Source organism: Etheostoma cragini, chromosome 9, assembly GCF_013103735.1.
Source record: "Etheostoma cragini isolate CJK2018 chromosome 9, CSU_Ecrag_1.0, whole genome shotgun sequence".
NCBI lineage: Eukaryota > Metazoa > Chordata > Actinopteri > Perciformes > Percidae > Etheostoma > Etheostoma cragini.
In genome coordinates this window covers 249,506-260,393 of record NC_048415.1, presented here as the reverse complement: position 1 = coordinate 260,393, position 10,888 = coordinate 249,506, and the positions used below count along the sequence as shown (strand labels likewise).

Below are 10,888 nucleotides of genomic sequence, written 5' to 3'. Positions count from 1 at the left end.
CTATGACTTTTTCTATTTTTTTCGACATACTATACTATGACTTTTTCTATTTTTCGACATACTATACTATGACTTTTTGTTTTTTTCGACATACTTTACTATGACTTTTTGTATTTTTTCGACATACTATACTATGACTTTTTTACTTTTCGACATACTATACTATGACTTTTTGTATTTTTTGACATACTATACTATGACTTTTTAATTTACTATACAATGACTTTTTTACTTTTCGACATACTATTCTATGACTTTTTGTATTTTTTTGACATACTATACTATGACTTTTTGTATTTTTCAACACACTATACAATGACTTTATAATTTTTTTGACATACTATACTATGACTTTTTGTATTTTTTGACATAATATACTATGACTTTTTGTATTTTTTTGACATACTATACTATGACTTTTTGTATTTTTTCGACATACTATACTATGACTTTTTGTATTTTTTACATACTATACTATGACCTTTTTACTTTTTTCGACATACTATACTGTGACTTTTAAATTTTTTTGACATACTATACAATGACTTTTTTACTTTTCGACATACTATTCTATGACTTTTTGTATTTTTTCGACATACTATACCATGACTTTTTTACTTTTCGACATACTATTTTATGACTTTTTGTATTTTTTCAACATACTATACCATGACTTTTTGTATTTTTCGACATACTATACTATGACTTTTTAATTTTTTTGACATACTATACTATGACTTTTTGTATTTTTTCGACATACTATACCATAACTTTTATATTATTCGACATACTATACTAGGACTTTTATATTTTTTTCGACATGCTATACTATTACTTTTTGTATTTTTTCGACACACTATACTATGACTTTTTGTATTTTTTCGACATACTATGAATTTTTAATTTTTTTGACATACTATACTTTGACTTTTTGTATTTTTTCGACACACTATACTATGACTTTTTGTATTTTGTCGACATACTATACAATGACTTTTTACTTTTCGACATACTATTCTATGACTTTTTGTATTTTTCGACATACTATACTATGACTTTTTAATTTTTTTTACATACTATACTATGACTTTTTGTATTTTTTTGACATACTATACTATGACTTTTTGTATTTTTTCGACATACTATACCATAACTTTTTGTATTATTTTCGACATACTATACTATGACTTTTTGTATTTTTCGACATACTATACTATGACTTTTTGTATTTTTTCGACATACTTTACTATGACTTTTTGTATTTTTTCGACACACTATACTATGACTTTTTGTATTTTTTCGACATACTATACAATGACTTTTTTACTTTTCGACATACTATTCTATGACTTTTTATTTTTTATGACATACTATACTATGACTTTTTGTATTTTTTCGACACACTATACTATGACTTTTTGTATTTTTTCGACACACTATACTATGACTTTTTGTATTTTTTCGACATACTATACTATGACTTTTAAATTTTTTTGACACACTATACTATGACTTTTTGTATTTTTTCGACATACTATACTATGACTTTTAAATTTTTTTGACATACTATACTATGACTTTTTGTATTTTTTCGACACACTATACTATGACTTTTTGTATTTTTTCGACATGCTACACTATGACTTTTTGTATTTTTTCGACATACCATACCATGACTTTTTGTATTTTTTCGACATACTATACTATGACTTTTTGTATTTTTTCGACATACTATACCATGACTTTTTGTATTTTTTCGACATACTATACTATGACTTTTTGTATTTTTTCGACATACTATACCATGACTTTTTGTATTTTTTCGACATACTATGCTATGACTTTTTGTATTTTTTTGACATACTTTACTATGACTTTTTACTTTTCAACATACTCTACTATGACCTTTTGTATATTTTTAATATACTATACTATGACTTTTTACTTTTCAACATACTATACTATGACTTTTAGTATTCTTTTCAACATACTATACTATGACTTTAAGTATTCTTTTGACATACTATACTATGACTTTTAGTATTCTTTTCAACATACTATACTATGACTTTTAGTATTCTTTTCAACATGCTATACTATGACTTTTTGTATTTTTTCGACATGCTGCACTATGACTTTTTAATTTTTTTGACATACTATACTATGACGTTTTTACTTTTTTAACATACTATACAATGACTTTTTACTTTTTTTGACATACTATACTATGAGGTTTTATTTTTTCGACATACTATACTATGACTTTTTTATGAATGACTGTGACAGAGCATTGATTGACAGCCGTCTTCAGTATTCTGAAAACCTTTATTGACCCCTGTCCCTTGTGTTGCCCCCCCCCAGGCCACCCTGTGCTCTAAGAAGAGCTGTCTGCAGGCGCTCGTGGCCCAGCTGGCCTCCGACAGCGAGGAGCTGCACCAGGTGGTCTCCAGCATCCTGAGGAACCTGTCCTGGAGGGCCGACATCACCAGCAAGAAGGTCCTTCGAGACATCGGCTGTGTGTCTGCGCTGATGACCTGCGCCCTGCAGGCCACCAAGGTACCGCAGCTGGAAGAACTTTATTTAAAGAGGCACGAAGAACAGGACATATAAGACAATAATCAGCAGTTAACATTAAGATGGATGGATGGATGGATACTTCATTCATCCCAAAGGAAACTTTAGGCATCCAGTAGCAAGACAACCATAACACAACAAGCACACATATACACACATATATACACACATAAACACACATGTACCACACATATATCTTAGATATACACACATATATCACACATATAAACACATATATCTTAAATATACACACATGTACCAAACATATATCTTAGATATACACACATATATCTTAGTTATACACACATATTGCACACATATACACACATACATATAGAGTATGCCCCCAGGAGTCCCCCACCTCCCTAATAAACCCTGTGTTGTGCCCCCAGGAGTCGACCCTGAAGAGCCTGCTGAGCGCCCTGTGGAACCTGTCGGCTCACAGCATCGAGAACAAGGCGTCCGTGTGCGCGGTGGACGGCGCCCTCGGCTTCCTGGTCAGCACGCTCACATACCGCTGCCAGACCAACTCGCTAGCCATCATCGAGAGCGGGGGGGGCATCCTCCGGAACGTCTCCAGTCTGGTCGCCACACGGGAGGACTACAGGTCTGGGACTCCAACACTCCAGACTCCAGAGCCACTCATGGGCTGTCATATTACCCCCCTCAGTTACTTTAGTTCCTTTACTTACTCCACTACATTCATCTGACAGCCTAATTACTGCTTTTCTAACTAAAAAATTAGGTATAATTTCCTATAAATGAGGTTTATTGACCATAAATTCCCCAAATAACTGTAAAACCTAAGTTAATAAGTTAGTGTTACGTAGTGTTAAAAATTGACAAACATGAAAAAAAAGTGTCAACAAAAGGGTTGATTTTCAATTTTGATGGGAGGACAACACAAGGATTCAAATTTAATTTCCTTTCTTTTTGCTTAGGCAAATCCTCCGGGACCACAACTGCCTCCAGACTCTGCTGCAGCACCTGCGCTCCCACAGTCTGACCATCGTGAGCAACGCTTGCGGGACCCTCTGGAACCTATCTGCCCGAAGTCCCAAAGACCAGGAGCTGCTGTGGGACCTCGGGGCGGTTAGCATGCTGCGCAACCTCATCCACTCCAAGCACAAGATGATCGCCATGGGAAGCGCCGCAGCTTTAAGGAACCTGCTCACTAATCGCCCCCTGAAGTATAAGGATGCTGCAGTGGTGTCCCCCGGCTCCTGCATGCCCTCGCTCTACATGAGGAAACAGAAGGCTCTGGAGGCGGAGCTGGATGCCAAACACCTAGCGGAGACTTTCGATACGCTTGACAAGCAGAGCCCCAAGCACCTGACCATCAACAAGCCACTACGGCACATTGAGAGCCTGGCAAAGGATTACGCGTCTGATTCTGGTTGTTTCGACGACGACGAGGCCCCTAACATCTCTGGTAGCCTGGACACTGGGAGCTTCTCCATGTTGTCCATGTTCCTTAGCAACTCTAACTTCCTGCAGAACCAGTCACGGAAGAGGGACAGTGAACCGGAGAGAGACTTGGATATGCCCCAGGTGGCCGAGAAGAGACACGCGTCTCAGGATGACGTGTCCGCTGCTGCAGAGAAGCTAGCTAAAAAGATCACCAACACGGTTGCCAAGATCGACAGGTTAGTGGAGGACATTACCATGCACACGTCCTCCGAGGACAGTTTCAGCCTCAGCTCTGAAGACCATTTGGCTGACTGGCCTTACGGACTGGATGAACTCAATGAAGCCCGGGCGAAATCATGCTCCCCCTGCCGTCTTTCTGACACAAGCAGCTTGGCCCACAGGGAACGCCTCAATAGAGCCCACGCACTCTTACGCCTCAAAACTGCCCATACTAGTGTATCAACTGACAGTCTGAACAGTGGAAGCACCAGTGATGGATACTGCGGCAGCAAAGATCAAATGCGACCTGCTCCAAAAGCTCTATTGATGCAACAACGACCCAACCAGCTTGATCTTAGGGTGGCTCATCAAGATTACCTTAATGTAGGACCTGCTGTCCTGAATGAGACTAACGAGCAACAGATCCCAGAGAGAGATTCTGTGGAAAACAATGATGTGACTGCTCTGGAGCTCGGCAGCATGGATGCAGAAAAGAACCAGGATCAACCTGCACAAACACCTGTCAGTGTATCCACCAAAGTCTCCTCTGACGTCAGCATGACTTCAATTAAACTGTCTCCGTCCTATCAACAGGTCCCGCTCATTCAGAGTGTGGCCAAATTTGGTGTAGCAAAGACGGCCATCAATGTTCAGGCTGCCCAAGCAATGAGGAGACAAGCATGGGTACCTACTGTGATGACCGGGGGTAGTTTAACAAAGTTTTCTCCAATGGCATCCACCCGAAGCCCAACCATCGGGCCGATGGAGACGGTCCAGAAATACTCAGTGGAGAACACCCCGATTTGCTTCTCCCGCTGCAGTTCTCTGTCCTCCCTCTCTTCCGGAGACGACGCACTGGATGGACAAAGTGAAAATGAGCTGGAGAGTGACTCCTCATTAGAAATAATAGAAGTGGAGGATGGAGAAGTGGTGAAGAGAGCTGAGGAGGATGAAACCTTGGAGGATCTGAGTGACAGTCAGCTGCTGATGACTGACTCCAAAACCTTCCCCAGCAAAGAGACCAATCCCGCCCAGATTCCCTGTCCTGCCAAAAAGGAAAAGGTGTTCCTGAGAGGAGCGTCGCCAGCCGTACTCGAAGACAGATCTCCATCCAGTTCCTCTGAGAACTACATCCACGAGACACCCCTGGTAATGAGTCGCTGTAGCTCAGTCAGTTCCCTGGGCAGCTTTGAGTCTCCCTCTATTGCAAGCTCAATCCAAAGTGATCCATGCAGTGAGATGATTGATGGAACAATAAGCCCTAGTGATCTTCCCGACAGCCCAGGGCAAACCATGCCTCCTAGTCGAAGTAAAACTCCATGTTGCGTGGAGCCGACTGGACCGGAAACGCAGCCCACAGGAATAGCAGGCCAATGGGAACACAGCCTGCGAAAGTTCATGGAGATAGCCGACTGCAAAGAGAGGTTTAACTTTCCTCCTGACCTGGACACCATGATCTACTTCACTGTGGAAAAGCCCACTGAAAACTTCTCTTGTGCTTCGAGCTTAAGTGCTCTGCCTCTTCACGAACACTACATACAAAAAGATGTGGAGCTGAAATTGACCCCCCTACTTCAGCAAAATGACAAAAATCTTCCTTTCCCTGACAAGGAGGAGCAAGGATTCGACCACGGCGAGAGATATAGTGAAGGCAATTCAGACGATGACATAGAAATCTTAAAAGAATGCATCAACTCAGCAATGCCCTCCAAGTTGAGAAAAGTAAGACCTTCGCTGGTGACCACCATCCCTCCTCATCTTCTCAATTCCCAGATCCGAAAGCCGATACATCTTCCCGTGTACATGATGCTCCCCAATGGCAAAACCCAAATGTGCCCTGGAAGAAGAATTGTCATCCCGCAGAAGGACTTTAAATTGGATGATTCCTCGTTGACAGATTCTGCAGAAGGTACTCCAGTGAACTTCTCCAGCACAACATCCCTTAGTGATGAAACCCTTCAGTATCCTGTGAAGGACAGGGGCGCTAAAGACTGCACCGCTAAAGGTATCAACAAACAGGAATTCCTCGATGACGAGGCAAAGAGGATCGAAGACTTGAGGATATTCTCACACTTCCATAAACCCAACAAGATGAACTATCCACCTGAGATACAAATCAACCGAGCAACCAAACATATAGTTCCCACACAGAGGGTGCTAATGCAGAGCAAAGAGGTAGCCGACAGGGTGGCGAACCAAAGAAATCGGGATCAGTCTCCTAAACAACAAAAGAAGAGGAAAGGTCAAGACCCAGGCCGGAAACTAGAACTGCCTGTCATTAAGAAGAACAAGGACGGTAACCTTAACATGGCATCGCCAAAAGGAAAAACTATCTCCCGACAAATGACTCATTCTTCAGAGGACAGTAACAGTTTCTATGATGAAGAAAATGACACAAAGAAACGAACAAGTAGAAAACAGATCAGAGAGGCAAGTAGAAACACCCTCTCCCGGAGCATGACAAATGTTGGCAGGATCGATAATTCCCAAGCGATGCCCAGAGGATTTCACAGGATTAAACAGAATCTGATAAAGGACGAATCCCTGGCATGTTACTCGCTGAGTTCCTCGCTTAGTTCCCTGAGTGATGCCGAGTTTGAGGATCATGAATCAAAAGCCCAGCAAATATGGTACAAAAACAGACACAACAAAACATTGAACATGGTGAAACAATCAAAGCACATGAACATTTACAGCCAATACGAAGAGCCAAGCTCGCCAAGCTCCGTCAGCATGGATTCAGAGGATGACCTCCTTCAGAAATGCATAACATCTGCCATGCCCAAGCAGAGGAGGAAGCTTGCTGCCAGGAAGAGGAAGGCAGAAAATATTCAAAAACAAAAGGCCTCTGATGGGTGGAACATGGACGAGGAAATGGATAGTGATGACACGGCATGGGATAACGATTCAGACCTCAACAGTGTTGAATGGAGAGCCATACAAGAAGGTGCTAATTGTGTAGTCACTGGGCTGCAGGCATCAAAGTCTCAGGACCCATCCTCTGAAGAGACTGAATCAGTCCTGTCATTCATGTCAACATCCAGCTTTACGCCCAAAGAAAGGAAATTTGCTAAAGACAAAAAGGCAAATAAACCTCTAGACTTCGCACAGCGCAAGCCAGTTCCTAACTTACCAGTGGTTTTCCGAGGCAGGACAGTGATCTATACACCGATAAAAGAGGCGGCTCCGTCACAAATACCTCCTCCCAGAAAAGTACCAACCAAGACAGATGCTCCAAAGAACCCAAACCTGGCTCAGCACAGATCCAAGAGCCTTCACCGATTAGGTTACCCCCAGGATATTGAACTGTCTTTGCCAAAGAGGAGCTCTACTCCACCTCCAAGGATACCAAAGAGTTCCTCCTCTGGATCATCGCAAAGCTCTACACCATCCAAACAGTCACAGAAGAAGATACCATCCCCGACTCAGACAAAGAAAAAGGAGGCCTCACCAGCTAGCAGTCCCCCGGAAAGAAGGGGACGCTCTCCTGTTGTGAATCAAAATCAAAAATCCCCTCCACCCAAAACTCAAAAGTCACCCGTCCGTATCCCTTTTATGCAAAATGCAGTGAGGCCCAGAGCTCTGTCACCTCTGGTAACCAACCAAACCACTGGAAGACAAACCAATCAGGTCAACGGAAAAAAGGTGCCCCCCGCCAATCGATTCGAAATGTCCAGGATGTCTTCTGTCCATTCAAGCGGCGGTGAGTCAGAGCGCAATGGATTCCTGAGACAGCTGACTTTCATTAAAGAATCCCAGACGGCGTTAAGACGGGATGGCTCTGGACGCAACATGCCTCGATCTCAGAACGGATCCCCCCGCAGAGCAGTTCCTGGAGCTTCGGCAGTCTTCCTTTGCTCATCACGCTGTCAGGAACTCAAGGCTGTGCAAGTCCAGAGAAGGGTGCAAGTAAAAGATCCAAGACAAGAAGACGAAGTACAGAGAAGGGTGCAAGTAAAAGGTCCAAGACAAGAACAGGAAATACAGAGAAGGGTGCAAGTAAAAGGTCAAAGACAAGAAGTCCAGAAGCCAGAGCGTGGCCTTCAGAAGCAGAGTCCAACCCTCTCTAGGGCGACCTCCAGTGAACAGGACCTATCTGCAAGGCGCTCAACCAGGAGAACTAGCTCTGAAAGCCCCTGCAGGGTGGCTCAGCGAAGGGGGCCTGGAAGAGTGTCCGGAGCCAGGCAAAAACAAGACAAAGACACCTTTAAACGTCACCCCTCATCACCGAGCATCAACATACTGAGCAGAGTGACCAGCCGCTCTTCCCTCCGCTCGTCGTCGTCCGATTCGAGCGGCAGAGCCAAGAGCGAGGATGATACCAAGAAGAAGGGGCAGAGATCCTCATCCCGACTGAATGACCGAGTTACCTGGAGGAGGATCCGGGATGAAGATGTGCCTCAGATCTTGAAAAGCACTCTGCCAGCCAATGCATTACCTCTGGCGCCTTCTCCTGACGAGGAAAGGCCAAAGCCACCAGCTCTTCCAGGGAAACTGCCAACCATTGTACTTGCATCTCGCAAGACAAGCGATGCGATAGTCCAGACGGAAGATTTCCCCAACAACAAGACCAACTCGAGCACGTCTCCGGCTGTGGAATCCGCTCGAGCGATCTCCGACGAAGTGGCCCGGTTCGCGCTACTCAGAAAGATCAGCACCCCCTCTGGGAGTAACCTCCAGGACGGAGATCCAGACTTCTCCCGGAGGAGCCACAGCAGCGTCTCCACGGGAACGTCCGACAGCCATGTGGGTGGAGGTGTCCATTTCCGCCAGGGATCCCCCAGCAAGGCCGCCCGGATCACTCCATTTAATTACACACCAAGCCCCATTTCCTGCTGCATGCAAGACACACAGAGCCAAGCAGCCCCAATCAATGAGAAGTCAGGGGACAAGTGAGTCCTACAATAGAGAGAGGACTACTGGACGACTATACTGTGTTCCTGAATGAAACTCAGTGCTCAGGTGGACAGGTTCGGGAGAGTGCTGCCCCCTATACCTCAGATATTAACCTTTACTTTCCCCGTTCAGACATTGCATTCATGTTTTTCTCTCTGAACCGCTGATCTTCCATCTGCCATTCATACAGAGTTGGATGTATGCATTGAGATCAATGACGTCTCAGAGAAGAATCTCACATGAAACAGAGGAGCATCTTTTTGTACTTTCTTTTGTATTTGTAGAATAATCATTGCCTAGTAGAACTGTAGTGAAAACATAAAGCACCAGACAATGAACTTGATTCCTGCACATGGACCACCATCGCTCTCCTGGACTGAATCGATACGAGAACCATATTATGCAAACCTTTGAAGGATTACTCGGCTGGACTTCTACCTGGAAAGGTACAAACTGTGGGAGACTGTTGCAAATACATGGATGTGTAAAGTATTTTTACATAGAGTACATACACACTCAACTGCATCTATTACACTGTCAGCCGTTCCTGGTCAGACCGAGTCCAGCAAGGTCAGGGTCTAGTTGTCTTGTAGACGTCCAGAGGATGATGGGGTCTTGGACTGATCTTCATGGGTTTTAGGGTTCCACACACACAAACGCACACCTTCAGACACACCTACAAACAGACACACACACATATATACCTATAGCTGCAAACAGTTACACACACCTTTAAACACACACACCTACAAACACACAAACAACTGCAAAGACACACCTAGAAACAGACACACAAACACGCCTACAAACACATACACCTACAGCTGCAAACACAGACACACACACCTACACACACATAAACACACACAGCTACAGCTCCAAACAACTACACACACACACACAGCTACAAACAGCTACACACAAAGACACACACACACACACACACACACACACACACACACAGCCACAAACACCTAGACACACCTGAAAACACAGACATACACACCTGCGCCGGCTGGACTCTATGACCACTGCTGCAGTATCATTATATATTAAATATAATCATTTCACAGCCTATCAGCTGATTCTGGGGAATCTTCATCAGTGTAAATTACATGAAGATATAAAACTCTTCACAGCTTCCTGTTGGGCAAAATAATCTGTGTTGCTTCCTGACAGCATGCCGAAATATTCACTACACACACACACACACACACACACACACACACACACACACACACACTCTCTCTCTCACACACACACACACACACACGGATGTCCAGAAGAAAGCATAACTAGCCATCTGTGTTCAAGTGCTGCAAGACCCACAGAGGGGAAGTCCCGCCCCTTCCAGCGTCCACCAGGGGGGGGATGATTTAGTGAGTGAAGAAGAAGGTCATTAGAAAGACTTGTCAGACCAAAGTGTCTGCGTGTGTGTCTGTATATGTGTGTTAATGTGTGTGTGTGTCTGGTACCAGGGCCTAATGGTACTGTGTGTGTGTATGTGTGTTGTGTGTGTGAATACAAACAGACGTCTTTCTTCTTCCTAAATTATCTTTTAAACTCAGATATGACATGAATAATTCATGGCTCAAATCCTACAGATTCAACACATCACTCGTCTCATTAGGACATCCGAGGTGGCGGGACTTACATCCTCTATAGGGTCAGAGGGGGCGGGACTTCCGCCCTCTATAGGGTCAGAAGGGGCGGGACTTCCGTCCTCTATAGGGTCAGAAGGGGGCGGGACTTCTGTCCTCTATTGGGTCAGAGGGGGCGTGACTTCCGT

General features: G+C 43.8%; 2 protein-coding genes across 2 annotated transcripts in view; one reads left to right on the top strand and one right to left on the bottom strand.

Moving 5' to 3' along the window:
- Positions 1-10,888, bottom strand: part of LOC117950775 (receptor expression-enhancing protein 6-like) — a 27,383-nt gene that overhangs the window by 12,470 nt on the left and 4,025 nt on the right. The gene's annotated exons all lie outside the window — the stretch shown is intronic.
- On the top strand, positions 2,358-9,675 carry apc2 (APC regulator of WNT signaling pathway 2). The gene is made up of 4 exons (XM_034882079.1): positions 2,358-2,556; positions 2,967-3,181; positions 3,516-8,181; positions 8,221-9,675. The coding sequence occupies exons 1-4, from the start codon at positions 2,530-2,532 to the stop codon at positions 9,097-9,099; spliced, it is 5,787 nt and encodes a 1,928-aa protein (XP_034737970.1). The 5' UTR covers positions 2,358-2,529; the 3' UTR covers positions 9,100-9,675.

Excerpts from the sequence above, each read along its gene's own strand:
- apc2 (XM_034882079.1), top strand. The coding sequence starts at position 2,530 with ATGACCTGCGCCCTGCAGGCCACCAAG. Across the intron at positions 2,557-2,966 it reads GCGCCCTGCAGGCCACCAAG|GAGTCGACCCTGAAGAGCCT; the intron begins GTACCGCAGCTG and ends TTGTGCCCCCAG. Across the intron at positions 8,182-8,220 it reads AAGGTCCAAGACAAGAACAG|GAAGTCCAGAAGCCAGAGCG; the intron begins GAAATACAGAGA and ends GGTCAAAGACAA.